General features: G+C 45.0%; 1 protein-coding gene across 5 annotated transcripts in view; it reads right to left on the reverse strand.

Moving 5' to 3' along the window:
• Nucleotides 1–15647, reverse strand: part of LOC129830288 (nucleolar protein 4-like) — a 134146-nt gene that overhangs the window by 39411 nt on the left and 79088 nt on the right. For 3 of the 5 annotated variants that reach the window (XM_055892754.1, XM_055892753.1, XM_055892755.1), the window contains one exon: nt 12708–12855. In XM_055892754.1, the coding sequence (XP_055748729.1) occupies nt 12708–12855 (148 nt within the window). Of the gene's footprint in view, nt 1–12707; nt 12856–13008; nt 13365–13412; nt 13509–15647 lie in introns of those variants that run through there. The other 2 variants (XM_055892756.1, XM_055892757.1) reach the window with 2 other exon arrangements.

Raw genomic sequence — 15647 nt, forward strand, 5'->3', positions numbered from 1 at the left:
CACATGCGCGTGTGGCTGTCTGCCGCTCAGTGCTCACATATCTCCCGGTGATGATGGGGAGTGACAGGAGGCTCAGATACAGGACAGCTATGTCAAGGAGTGACACATTCACAAAATGAGGTGTCCACAGAATGACATGCTCGTACAATACGACAGGCGTGCAGGTACTGAGGAGGAGCAGGCTTAGTCTCAACCCAACCAGGAATAGATAGCGGAGGTGAGGAGAGGAGGTGACCATGACAGGCATCCCTCATGCAGTACTAAATGGGGGGTAGGGAGAGATAGAGCGAGCAGAAGAGTGCCTCATCTCCCACTCAGTCCAACCCCCACGACTAACATTAGAGGAAGGGACAGAATAGGACAGAACACATCTCTGGTGTTAACAGCCTTCCTCAGTAACATGAGCCATATTCTGAGAAGAAGCCTGATGCTCTTGATTCATTCAACTGGACAAGCGCAACCATCTCTTCAGAGTTCCTCTCCTACTAATAACATTGACACTAGGCTACAATCCACACATAGTAGCCTACACATAGGGCCTACTGTAGGCTTACTCTATCATATTTTGGAGAATGCAATCGTTCAACTGAAGGCCTGCCACAAAGAAAAGGGGATAGAAAGGGGATGGAGAGAGACAAAAGAGGAGAGGCTGCCCCAGTTGTGTGGGTCTGTGGTGGGGATGGTGATGGGACTGAGCGCTCTGTGGCATTGTCACTTGTATTCTGGGAGACTGGGGCAGGCAGAGGCAGGGTGGGTGGCTGGGCTGGCTGTCTGCTGGATGCGGGGAGTAGGTGCTGATTGGGGGGGCGCTGGTTATCGATACTGGCGCAGGAGGAGGAGGAGTCAGCAGCTGCCTTTTATTTGTCCGGGAAGCGCTGCACAAAGACTCTACACTTCTCACTTTCTCTTGGCTAATAGCCAATGGGGGTTTTCTAGCCTAATGAATAACGATGATGGGAAGGGGGAAGAGGTAGGTAGCACTGATACATGCACACTGCTGGAAACAAAGTATGATTACATTCTTAGAAGAAAATGTGTTATCTAGAACCTAAAAGTGCTCTTCGGCTGTCCCCATATGATAATCCTTTTAGGTTTCAGATAGAACCCTTTTGGTTCCATGTAGAGCCCTTTCCACCAGTGGAGGCTGCTGGTGGTAGGACGGCTCATAATAATGGCTGGAATGGAGTTTAATGGCTGGAATGGAGTGAATGGAATAGTATCAAACACGTGTTATATACCATTCCATTTACTCCATTCCAGACAATACTTTTAGCCGTCCTCTCCTCAGCACCTCCACTGCTTTCCACAGAAGGGATGACAACCAAAAAAACTTTTGGAACCCTTTTTTCTAAGAGTGTAGGCTATGATCTGTGTCTGCAGCTTATTTTAGTAAATTAACACAACAAACATAACCTATTTTGCTCCGACAAAACCTTTCCTACCTTGCTTAAGCGCACTGATGTAGGCTACTAAATAAAAGCGAAGAGTGAAGCGCATATCGGTGAGTGTGATTATCCCATGTCCGAGGGTTCACCCTTGAAAGAGGTGTGAGCCAGCGTGTGTTATACAGGGGTGGCCACAGGGTGCTGTGTCGTGCCCATTATTTTGGGCCTCAACGGTCCATTAACAGCAGCCCACTCTGACAGCCTTACACCCAGTACCTTCCTCCCCGAGTCCCTGTACCAAAGATTATTAACACTTTATGGCCTGCTGTAAAACTGCACAACTGCAATCAAGATGTTGATCCTGTCTGGCTAAAGTTCTAATGCACACTCAATTCAGAAGAAAAGTAGCTTGTGTCGTTTGTGTATTTTTGTCTGTGTGTGTTGTTTCATGGAGGATGACAATGGGAACATACAGCACTAAAGATAACTTTTTCTGTGTGTTTCTGTCTGTGTGTGACCTTTGTTCTCATTGAACTTTATGCTCTCTTGCACAAGATGGAGGCAGTACCAGCCACTGGAGCTAAGCGCTGGCACTCTCTGACTGTGCCTCCCCCTCCCAAACTCACTAGCCAGTACACAAATGCTATAGCCTATATGCACACTCACATATGCACAATTTCGCGCACACACACAAGTGCACAAACACACGTCATCTTCCCCCACCCCACATCCAACTAACTCCCCTCCTCCCGAGTTCAAAGCCAACCACCAGCAGTGTCTCATTTTTCTGCCGCTTTGTTTTCAGTACAAATAACACTCCAAAAGATTTTTGAACAATAAGCAAAGAAGGGTCATTCCACGAAATTAGTGCTTTTTGCGTACCTTTGATATTTTAAGTAGAAATTGTGCACAAATATTGCATTTTGACACGTCCCTCTGTGCATTCTCTGTGACTTCTAAGATTTTAACCCACTTCATTTCAACATTTCTCCCAAGTTTTCACCATCATTGTAAAGCCCTAGCTATTTTATTGCTTTGACAAAGACATCTCTGAAGATTATTATTATGTGATACATTTTAAGAAAAAGAAAAATATTTATTTTTTAAGGTCAACCCTGTTATGTGGACTGAACTTTCATTTTTAATATGGTGAAACTACACTGAGTGCACAAAACATTAAAAACACCAGCTCTTTCCATGACATGGACGGACCTGATGAATCCAGGTGAAAAATCCTTTATTGATGTCACTTAAATCCACTTCAATCAGTGTAGATGAAGGGGAGGAGACGGGTTAAAGAAGGATGGCTAAATCGTGATACAAATGAGACATGGGTTGTGTATGTGTGCCATTCATAGGGTGAATGAGAAAGACAAAAGTTTTAAGTACCTTTGAACAGGGTATGGTAGTAGGTGCCATGTGCACTGGTTTTTGTCAAGAACTTCAAAGCTGCTGGGTTTTTCACACTCAACAGTCTCCCATGTGTATCAAGAATGGTCCACCACCCAAAGGTAATCCAGCCAATTTGCCACAACTGTGGAAAGCATTGGAGTTAACCCCAAACATGGGCCAGCATCCCTGTGGAACGCTTTGGATGCCTTGTAGAGTCCATGCCTCGACGAATTGAGGCAAAAGAGGGGGGGGGTGCAACTCAATATTAGGAAGGTGTACATATGTTTTATTCAAAAGAAACAATGCACATCTAACACTCAAATCATAGTGTAAAAGCAGGTGAGCTGATTCGACTTTTTTTGGCCATTCACACGACACATTGACATCGTGCCAGTCAGACACTCGCCCATTATGCACGTTTCCTAGGCATACTTGACTTTTCTCTGCATTATCCATGAACATTTCTCTCTACCTATGGATGTCAGTTTGGCATCATCTTGGGTACGTCTTTACAAAGTCGTTTCATTGACAATAGAAAAGCAAACAAAAATCACACATAGAATACTGATATTGCGCTGCCCACTAACTTTAGTTAGACCTGCCGTATGTCTATGACTGAGCTCTACACGAGGGGAATAACAGGAGACAAGCAACACTTAGCCTAGAAAGTGTCTGACCGGAGCAGGAAAGGGAGGGGACCATGTTTGTGCAGCCAGACTGCTATACAGACTGTATAGCTAGTCTGACTGTGTCTCAGTGTCTGGGGTTAGCCTAGCGTAGTACATAGTGTACTGTACATAGCCAATTCCATTCATCATCAGGGAGTGCCTGTCCCTGGAGTAGGCAGACTCTAAAGCTCACCTACTCCCCAGCAGCCCCGGCACAAGCCCCTAGCCCTGACTCCCCCTTCCTCCATCAGCCAGAACAACACAGCCAGGCAATATCCTCATGGCTAGGAGGGACATAAACGAGTGGGGTTGAAGGTTAGTAGAATGAGAAAATTGACCCGTGAATGTAAACATTTAAACTGTGTACAGAAACAGAAAACTGTGTACAGTGTAAATGATGACCTCAGCTTTGCTCAGAATGGGAGCTAGAAGTCCCAGATAGGTAACACTTTCCACTTCCTCTTCTGGCCTTAATCCATCTATGCACAAATATCCAAGTGGAAGTGGCCATGTTGGGAGTATCTTGGGAAAAGAAAAGGATTTGGAAATGTGCTGTATAAGAGTAACATGGGCCACAAGAATAACACTGTTAATCTTATATATTGTGCCTGATATGAATGATACCGTATTTCTGATGGCCGTGGACATTAGCTTAGCTAGTAAGCATGACGTTGACTAAGTATTCATGTGACAGCATCTCCTCAGCAGAGCCCAGTCCCAGTCCCACCTCAGGCCCAGCCATGCCGTGTCCTGTCCTGTCTGCCTTGTCTCCCTCCATGGCCAGCAAGTGCAGCACAGCAGTATCAGGCTGTGGCTGTGTGAGTGACTGGAGTGTAGGATACTGTGGGGCCAGGGCTAGAGTCAGAGCCGGAGGGAGCTTTATCTGATCTCATTTCCCTCTAGCAAAAACCCAATCCCCACGGGGGAAGGCAGAAGGCAGGGAATCAGACTGCTCACAGGGTGCAGCAGGCAGTAGCAGCACTGTGAGGGAGAGTACAGGGAAGGGTGGGTTCGGGAGGGCAGGGGATATATGCAGACTAGAGCTCCTTAAAAGAGACAAACAGGAAAAGGGAAGAGAGAAAAGAAGATAGGATAAACCGCTACATGTAGTGAGCATTGTTCTGCTCTGCATGTTATTGGGGAAAGCAAAAATAATTGGTCTGTTAGTTACAAAATTGTATAGATGAAAGGATTCCTAACACTAATATGAAGCGCTGTTCTATTCTAACTGATGGGCTGTTCTATTCTAACTGATGGGCTTTCTATTCTAACTGATGGGCTGTTCTATTCTAACTGATGCGCTGTTCTATTCTAACTGATGCGCTGTTCTATTCTAACTGATGGGCTGTTCTATTCTAACTGATGGGCTGTTCTATTCTAACTGATGCGCTGTTCTATTCTAACTGATGCGCTGTTCTATTCTAACTGATGCGCTGTTCTATTCTAACTGATGCGCTGTTCTATTCTAACTGATGGGCTGTTCTATTCTAACTGATGGGCTGTTCTATTCTAACTGAAGCGCTGTTCTATTCTAACTGATGGGCTGTTCTATTCTAACTGATGGGCTGTTCTATTCTAACTGATGGGCTGTTCTATTCTAACTGATGGGCTGTTCTATTCTAACTGATGGGCTGTTCTATTCTAACTGATGCGCTGTTCTATTCTAACTGATGCGCTGTTCTATTCTAACTGATGCGCTGTTCTATTCTAACTGATGGGCTGTTCTAACTGATGCGCTGTTCTATTCTAACTGATGGGCTGTTCTATTCTAACTGATGGGCTGTTCTATTCTAACTGATGGGCTGTTCTATTCTAACTGATGGGCTGTTCTATTCTAACTGATGGGCTGTTCTATTCTAACTGATGGGCTGTTCTATTCTAACTGATGCGCTGTTCTATTCTAACTGAAGCGCTGTTCTATTCTAACTGATGCGCTGTTCTATTCTAACTGATGGGCTGTTCTATTCTAACTGATGTGCTGTTCTATTCTAAATGATGTGCTGTTCTATTCTAACTGATGGGCTGTTCTATTCTCCACTGTTTTGGTGCTCTGGCTACCACGCTGTGAACAGTGTGTGACTGTGCGAGAGCAAAGTCATGCATCTCGCTCATCTCAATATCTGCAGTTCTGGTCGTGGCAACGTCATTTCACTGAGGCTACCTTTAACCCTTAAACACACTACAAGTTCGCATTTCCTGCAGGAACATCCGCAGCAAACACAAAAGTGAACAAATGAAGATCCTACTGTATGCAAAGTGTAAATATGGCTACGAGAGCATGCTAATCTTCACCTTCGAGACTATGGAGGGTTTGTCAGTGTTGTGGCCCAGAGCTCCTCCCACCCTAATGATATATTATCACTTGTGAATGATGCCCACCTTAAGGCAAACATTGCGCATGCTTTTGTTATGTGCAACTTTTTCAAATCATAGTCGCACACATCATGTAGCCTAGCCCATAGGCCTATATGTTTTGATATGGTTTGTATCACAACTAAAGTGGCCAAATAACTTCTTAAAATAAAGCACATTAATCCACTCAACAATGGGTGTAGACCCTAACTGGCATATATACGCAGCGTGTGAGTTTCAAGTTTGAGGAAGATCATTTTCACCATAAGAATGTACCTTCATAATAAAAGCGTTACATGCATAATCGCATTTGCGGTCACTTTTGATAATGGTGTTTTCCCACTAATGGAACATTTGCACATATAGCCATACTGCCACGTGCGCATTGCTGTGCTTATAATGTGATGAAATAGCCTAATAGTTTATCAACGTTTTAAGCTAAACGTTCTCATCTGTTGCGTCAGGCTCATTGCTTAAAACAGGTTTTTTGATGCTAGTGGTTGTATTAATTTGGGATCCATCGCATCCCACAACTGTCCCAGACTATGTTTGGAATATTTATTTCTCGCACAGAATAGGTCAACTTTTGTACTATGGGGGATAGTAGACTGACATATGCTAGTGCTTTTGCTGTTCGTTAGGCCTAGTCATCTTGTTGGCTGACGAAAAGTAAATGTGGACAATTCTTCCAATATCTTCAATATGCGCCTTGGAATTGGCTAAGGACGCACGCAGTTGCGTCCCCGATGTGTCTGTCTTCACTTGCAGGCTGTGAGTAAGACCCGATCATGTGACTGAGAGCCATGTGAGTGAGATGAGAGGTGCTTCGGGATGCAGCCGGGAAAAGGGAATTATAATTATTATATTCAGCCCAAGGGCCGAAAGGCTACTGGCCACAAAAGGCATTTTTAGGGGGCATTACGGCCACACAAAGGGGATGCAGCCAGGAAATTCAACGCATTATCAAGTCCTTGTCAAATTGTGAATGAGAGACTAATGAAGTGTGTGCAGCCTGTGCAAAAAAACAAGTTCATGCCTTTCATGAGACTTTAAAAAAATCATCATTAGAGTCGCATCATGCAGCCTTAGAATGTATTAAAAATCAAAACAAATAACCCAACATTTGTATCAAAACTAAAGTTACATAAATAACTCTAAATTAAGAATATAGGAGGACCTGTTTCTTTGTTAACGCTCAACACAGGATAGCCGCATGTGCGCGCTCCCTCAAATCGTTTGGAGAAAACATCCTCTCTATTTTATTCAGCTTTGATCAGTTGTATTCTTCATACTATAAAATAATATCAACTAATGACATGCGATTCTAAACAAATGTTGTCTGCTAAATTAACTAGTGTAGCCCACAGCTATATGGCATAGCCAGATCAGGGCCTAACATAAGGACAACTCAGAGTATGCTATTCTGTTCTTCTGAGATGGACTACATTTTCTTCATATCATGTTTCTTTAGACCTGTCTAAAATAAAGAATGGATTTATTGTGATGGTGTAGGCTATTCGACTTGTTTAAATGTAGATGTTCCAAAGGTCTGCATCAGTGGCTTGTAGGCTATGTGTGGAAGCCTGGAGATGTTAAGTGTTTATGTTAATTAACGGTTAATTACTGTGCAACCGGCAGTTATTTGCTTATTTGCTTCACCGACTGACAAAATGTCATGACCGCCACAGCCCTATCCACGTCAGTAGGCGGTGTAGTAGGCTTAATCCGGCAGCTGGGTTCCTGGGTGATCTCATATTCCCTCTCTTGGAAACATCTGTCTCGTCTTGTAAGCTCTGGAACTACTCTGCCCCCATTCCCCACTGTGGAGGGATGGGACATACACCGTCACCGGGCTGTGTTAAGACTGACAAACACAGATCTAGTTCACAAAAGTTCAAATCAGGAAGGCTGGTCTGAATGCTCGCTTAACGTCATCTAGTAAGCATAACATCATTCACTTTGTTTCCTCTTCTACAGGCATTGTGGGAATGAATACAAACATATTATCATAGCGTCTTATTTCTTCTCCTCTTTCTTACTAGACATGTGTGGAATGTCATTCACCTATTTACCTTATAGTCTATAAGCACAATAATGGACACTCCTCATATTTGCTGTTTAGCCTATGGGCTCACTCCTGCAATTATCACCTTCCTCTCTCTCAACCAATGGGCGTAAATCTTGGGACGTATTTATACGTCAATTTACCGTCGTTGCTGTTTTCCAGCAACAGTTTTTGACAGCCATCCACCTCCCCACCACTACCAGCTATAATAACCTTAAGGCCCATCATTGGAACTCCTTTCCCCCAGCGGGGGGTTTCCATGCCAGCAGCACCGCATAGGGCTACATGCCATCACATCATCTGGCTCCGAGGCCATTCCCCAAACTATTTAATAAAATGTCATATTGCATTCCGTCTTTGTCGTTCATTCAGTTAAGCATGTACTCGACTGAACTGAATATTTCCATTAGTCTAGGCAGGGAGACCTAGTCACTCACTGCACCGCACTATATTGTACAGTACTATTGTAATGTACTTTACTGTGCTACACTGCACTCTACTCCACTGTATGTAGGTAGCAGCCTAACATGCTGACTCTATGCATACGTAGCAAGCTTAGCCGTGTGAAACAGGCAGCTATTTCACACTAACAGAGTGAAGCAACGAAAGGGTGCTGCTCAACTGCTATGAACCCTTCTGTTGATATTGCTGAGCTGTCACAATACCTCAGGTCACTGGCTGCTGCTGAGGAACCAACGTTCAAATTTAGAAAGACAAACAGACACTCCGTCGTCGCAACTTATCTTATCTGAGGTGTCCAATTGGGTGTTGAGAGTGGGGTGAACCAGGAGAGTGACTGATACGGACGGGTACAAACTTCCAGATTTTTGAGATTTATGGGGCAACCTTTACGCCGGTTCTCTGAAATGCACCCTTCTACCCTCCCATAAAACAATATGAGACATGGGTGGGGAGTGATCCCAAGGTCTTAAAAATACACGCACGCACGCACGCACACACACACGCACACGCACACACCTTGTACTCAGCCAGGGAATGAGACCGGGAAGAGCTTACCAGTTAGCTAGCAGGGGGAAGAAAGCAGATGGAGGTCACTAAACCTCTCTATCCTCTATGGCAGCCAGCCAGGAGGGAGAGTCCCAACATTCTGAGGCTGCATCCAGCCAGTCACTCAAAGCTGCTACTGCCTCATTAAGACCAGGTTGGAGACACTGTTCCTGCTAAAAGTCAGGCATCTAATTGCAATTTCCCCGAGAAACACACACTGATTATAAATACGCCAACAGGAAGGCAGGCGTTCAATCACAGCTGGTGTTCATTCCTGTAAACAAAACAAATTGTTACCCGTCTCTCTCCCTGCGAGTGAGCTTTTGCTTGTAATAATTAATTTACTTGCCTTATTATTTTTTTGTGTGTGTCGTGGAGGGGGGCGCAGTTAATAATTAACAGGCTTCTGGCCCTATCTCAGTGGAAAGCATCCTTCCCCTGCACAAATGAGGACACAACTAGTGGTAGACATCCTCCCACACCACACGCCAGCACGTATGCTAGCGTGCATACATTTTGGGTAGTTGGCATCTCTCAGAAGCCTGTGGAATTGGGGGTAGGTGGGGGTATATTTTAGCTGGACAAAAGAGCAGCCTAGTCCTCCTATCCTGTTCCTTTCCCATAATTCATCTGAAGACGCCTTTCGATTTCATCTTCACTCTGCAGCCTCTCTCTCGTGCTCGTGCGGTTGCTCGAGCCCCAACTCCCAGAGATGAACTTGGCAAACCCACTCATAATCAAATAGAACACACTGTGACATATCATATGTTAACGGCGCTGAATATTTCAGAGTATTTCCATTAGGTTATCACATGATTATCGCCACGATTTTGTATCACCTCCCCTTGTATGCGTTTTGCAGTAGTAGAAATACTGGTTTCGTACCAAATTGCACCCTATATAATGCAGTAGTGTTGACCCGAGCCCAAATGGCAACCTAATGACCCTGGTCAAAAGTTGTGCACTGTATAGGGAATAGGGCGCCTGTTGGAATGTAACCACTTTTCTTCTCAACAGAGGCAGGTTTATTCAGATGGCCTCCTAGCTTGCGTCTTAAACACAACACTACGGTCAGGGACAGACAGTACTCAAGGAATCCCTGGCTTGGAGAAACCACGTAAATGGACCTGACACGGCTGACACTAATGAGGCTTCTCATGGCGCGGTCACTCAAAACACACTGACGTTTCCAATGGGTCGGCCATCTTTAATCCCAATTGTGCCTGAAGCCTAACACTTTGTTTTTCTCTGTTTTTGAAGGTCAGCTGTGTCCCCCCCCCCCATGGGTTATATTTTCAAAAAAAGATCAATAAACTTGAGTTCAAATCCCTGTTCATTACACATAACATTAAGCCATTACCTTGAAAACCTCATCAATCAATCAAAATGTGCTAATTTGTCCAAGGAATTTCTCTGGTTGGCACAGTACAGTACATATGTTCTCATGTCATTTTCTCAGTGATAACTGTTGTTCTGGTACACTATCCGATACTGATGAAAGGAGTCTGTGGTGCTTATAAGAAGTATTGGCTAGGACTTATTAGGTATTGTCCTATTAAGAGTGTTTTGGCGCAGCGGGGGTTCATTACCTAGCAACACTATCCATATTCCAGCCGTCCATACATCAAGAATATTTTGCCACCGGGCCTCCTCAGTTCATTACGCTGACTATTAGATAATCCAGCATTGCTATTCTCATCTATGTGTTTTGTTGGAACAGTTGACCTCGATCGCTTAGCTCCGGGGGGGAGGAGGATCAAAATCCTCTTGTCATTTTCAACTGGCCTACTTTCCGTGACTTCAAACACATTAGGTTATCGTGTGTGCCACTGGCCTAGAGGCTGCAGCATTGTAGTGGTAGTGGTAGTACTCTGCTCTGCTCTCTCTCTGCCTCTTGTCCAGGCGGGGAAGCAGGGACGTAAACACTGTACGGTCATGAGAAATGTAGGGAAATGACTCAGCCAGTCTGATGGTTCCTACAGCCAGTTTAGCCTCGTATTGTGTGTGTATGTGTGTGTGCTCAAAGCTAGCCATAGTACTACACACAAGACATGGACCATGTAGTCCTGGTTGCCTGTGCTCATATAGCATAGTGTTTCCCACCACAATCCCTATACGGCACAGTGCTGTATTTCAGTGTGGGAAATCACAGAAGCTACCTAAAAAAGTACAGTAGTGCTCTGTTATTTTAGCGCTGAATCTAAAGCAGGAAACACACACAGAAACAAACGGACAACTTCCTAAATCACTTGTAATGGACGTTCTTGGTTCTGCAGCAGCGGAACCATGGGAGTACTTGGAGGAGAAAAGCATTTTTACTATGAATGATCCCTGGTGAGGGACGGAGTGCCTAGTGCCTAAGGTACTACAGAGTAGTAAATATTGTTGTCACAGACAATCGCCCAATGACCCTTCCAGTCACATCTCCAGTAAAAGCGCCTCGAGTGGCCAGTCCACAGCTCAGCCAGCTGCCTGAGGAGCTTCTCAGGCTCAGGAAGTCACCCCCTCTTGCTTCCCTTTGGAGCCCCAATGAAATCATAGCCACGCTTAACCACAGGGCCTGAGAACCTCTTGGGGAACCTCTTGGAACATGGCACAGCTCTCCGAGTCAAAATGTGACCCCCCCCCCCAGACAAATGGGATGGATGGAGGGAGAGGAGCCAGTCCATTCAAATAAGCAGCTAGTGTGGCTGAGGAGCAAGGTTTACTCCCTCCGGTAAATCATTCCCAGTCACATTGTTAGCAAGTCAAGATTGTCTGTTAACACTTCATATCCCCAGCCAGAAAACATTTCCCTTGATGCACTGACAAAACGAATAGGCTACAACACAAATGGCTAGCTAACAACAAACCAGTTCTGTATAGACGTTTCGACTTTGCATATAAGAATAGCCGATAGGATTTCGACAATATTTGTCTGCTAAAGAGTTAGAGAAGGAGAGAGCACGGCTGGCAGTGTTCTCCTCTGTTAACTATTTGATTTATTAGCTTATTTTCGTCGGTGCATCCACCCGCCGGGTGCGATGCTGCTCCCAGGGCCCATCTGCTGCTGCTTGCCACGAGCGGACATGTAATGATGGCTCTCTCCGGGAAGATTACCTTTGCACATTTACCTTGCAGCTGCAGCTGCAGCAGGCAACGCTTCGTCACCCACGACAGCCAAGCATCTCTACAGCCCACTGACAAATGGAGCCATGGAAAGGCATTATGGTGCATAGTAAAACACACTCGTACTCGTATTAAGGGGAAAATGTTTCTCTGCTCAGTACCACTCGTACTTGGATGCTACAGAGTGTGTATTAGAATACGTCGACCCTTTGTCATGACTCTACACAGAGTTCAAGGGTAACACCATTCAGGTGGTGCTGGTGGCTTTCCCCATCTCCTGAGGCCTTCTCTAGCTGGTCTAGAGGACCTGACCAGGCTCCCTGCCCCTCTTTCCCCAGCTCTATCCATAACATCCAACCCCCTCCGTTCACACCCTTCCTCCCTGGTGTGGGAACAGTAGCTCTTCCCCCACACCGGAAGCAGCGAGAGAGAGCACGGCAGCAGGGTGAGGCTCGCTTGATCTAAATGTATTCCAACATCTTCTCTCCCCTCACCCTGGCCTTCCACTCCATTCACATCACAGTCCAAAAAGCCTGCTCTCTCCCAGCCTAACTTACACATTGACTGACTGTGTGAGTGTGAGTGTGGGAAGTGACATTGGAAATGCTCCCCGTTTCCCCCACAAACCATACCAATAAGGAATTTCATTTCAATCAAAGAGAGAGGGGAGAGAGAAGGGAGATCAGAGGAGAAGAGAGAGAGAAAGCAGCAGTAGTAGCTCTTTCTTACCGTCCTCCTCCTTAATGTGCGAGTTCTGGGGGCTGTGCATTCTCTCTCCGCGGTTCGGGGGACTCAGGTCGGAAGCAGGGCCGTGATCAGCTGATATCCATGTGGGGTCGGTCATATCAAAGTCCTCACTGCTCACTGAACTCTCATCCTGTCGGAGAAAGACAGGGAGGGAGAGAGAGAGAGAGAGAGGGAGAGAAAGAGAAATGGAGAGTCAGTCATGTCATTCCGTGGACAGCTTAGACAGGTGGAAGAGGAAGAAAATAAAGAGATGGGAAGATATCAGACGTAACGTATGACTGACCAGATCTCCGACATCAGAGAGGTTGCCAAAAGAGGCGGAGGGAGGCTACCTTGTTTGTGACAGCAGGGAGACCTAAATGGGGATTACATTTTGCAGTTAGACACTTGGCGCGTGTCTGGACTACAAAGTGTTAGGCCTATTTGTTATAGATAAAAATGACATAACTGGCAACAATTCACTATGATGAAAGTGTGCGAAAATGGAAGAAACTCAAAGGCAGCCTGTCGTTGCACATTTTCAATATAGCAAAGTGATATCCCACTGGGCACACACTGGTTGAATAAATGCAGTTTTCACCTCATTTCAATGAAATGATGTTGAACCAACGTGAAATAGATGTTGAATTGAGGTATGTGCCCAGTGGGATGCATCAGTCACTTCAATATGTCTCCCTTTTTACTCACCACATTGAGCAAGGAGCTGCAGAGCATCATTGGGCCTTCAAAACCACATGTGAAATGTGATTTGTCAACTGTCTGAAATTTGTGAAGTCCCTAGGACTACAGACGAAACACATTAAGAACTTGATTTAGCAGGAACCTTTATCAGCAGACCCATACCAGGCATAAGAAGCATTAAGAGTCTCGAAGCATTAAGAGTCTTTAAGCATTAGCAGATCAGCTGAGGCACAATGACCCTGCCTGACCAAACCCAGGCCCAGAACCAACCATCCTAATGACCCCATAAGGATGGAGGCCCCGGTCTTCATTTCCATTTCGGAGCTGATTCTACATTCATTCTACATTCATTCCACTGGTGTTTGTTTGACTTGTGTACAACTTTTTGGTCCACCAGCCACTGTGGCAGGTACAATAGATTTAAAAATCTACCCGCCACTCAGATTTTTTTCACCATTATTAAATAAAAAACACACAAAAACAGATGACCATGCTTTGTAATGTTTCTAAAACAAAAGATATATATAAGTAAGAAGTAATGTGGTATGTTGCTCAAATTCATTTCATTTTTTTGTGACCCGAGTCTTTTAACCAAAATATCAGCGACAAAATGTTCAGCTTGCTCCTTTAAGGGTGGGAGGTTACCGTGGTAACATGGCCACTCGAGTCCTGTTCAGGTGTGTGTGTGTGTGCGTGTGTGTGTGTGTGTGAAATGTGAGTTCTGACTAGGTTAGGGTATCTCTTCGCTTTCAGTCGAAGCAGCAGAATTAAACTAACGTGTAAAAACAACCGAGCTTATGAACAAAACAATTTAAATAGCCAAGCAACACAAGGACAAAGTCTGACTTTGTAGACTTTCGAGTAAATTAGACCAACTTTTAGGCCTGTGCGCAGCGCCTCCAAAAATGAATCTATATCAGCACTTAACTTCATTGCACACAGCTCTCCTGCCAGGCAGTGTTGCTGGGCAAGGTTGGATATTGTATAGGATTCGTATTTCTTTGTGCAATTAGCAGCTATGAAATAAAACATCCGAAATACTTTGAAAACAGCTACTGCAGCATTTTTTCTAACCCTACCATGTGCTCATACTTGACTTTATTAGCAAATGTAATGCTTGCACTGTAGAGCCCTGCAAATTGACCACCCACCAACGTGGCTGGGGAAATAGACATTATTACCCGCCAATACATAAATCTACCCGTATTTGGTGGGTGTTCATTTCATGCCTGCTTGTGTCAGTGTGGCTCCGCCGGCTGCAGCAAAGAGCGAGGAGGATCTGAGAGCCGCCACTCCCAGTAATGAGGTCCAGAGTGCTGCAGCAAGCTAGCTGCCTTTCAGGCAACACAACAGCTAGACTGACAAGACACAGCCTTTAGCTCAAACCTCAGACCCATCCATTGCACTGCTCTTTATCTAACCCCCTTGGTTCCACACACTTATGAGCGCACACATGCACTTAGCCTACAGCAGGATAGTCAGGGGGCCAGAACATAATTACAAATCATTTGTAAACTGCAAATTGATGGCAAGAACCTCAGACAGATATAACATTTGACTAAAACATCATTTCTAACCTTGTTTACATTTATTTCTCTGAAAACTGGGGGGAGGGGGGGGGGGGGGGGCAAATAAAACCACCCACGGGCCGCCAGTTGGGGAACCCTGGCTTACAGTCTCACACACACACACGTCATAGAACTATATCACACACACATCCGATCAAATTATTTTTTTTCTGATTGAGCAACGTTAGGGGAAAGGACTAAAGGTGAAACAGACTAAAACTATCCTGTACTGACTTTGGAAGAAGGGCAGTGATGAAACAGTTTTTTCAGACAATGTTTGGCCTGTGTGTCCCCCGCTGGTTTTGAGCCCCCCGCCCACCCCCCTGCATGCATAGCCCACAGAACCTGTCAGTCACCATCTGTCCCCATGCTGGCTGCCCAGCACGCACTTCAATGGCGAACGTGCATAAAGATGGCAGAATTCAGATATGACATCATTGTTTTAGCACTATCCAGAGTTTTTAAACTACGGCGCGCGACATGTTTCTATACGTCAATAATTCAGCACAATCTACTTTTTCGTTTTTTCAAAATTGCAGCCGTCTTGATGCTACATTTGGGATCAAATATACTGTGCTAATGCCCATACCAAACAAAATAGTAACGAAGAGCAATGTACAACACGCCGAAATGGAAATTGTGATTAGTGTATGGGTGCCGCCATCTTTATGCA

This window comes from Salvelinus fontinalis, chromosome 31 (assembly GCF_029448725.1).
Source record: "Salvelinus fontinalis isolate EN_2023a chromosome 31, ASM2944872v1, whole genome shotgun sequence".
Classification (NCBI taxonomy): Eukaryota; Metazoa; Chordata; class Actinopteri; order Salmoniformes; family Salmonidae; genus Salvelinus; species Salvelinus fontinalis.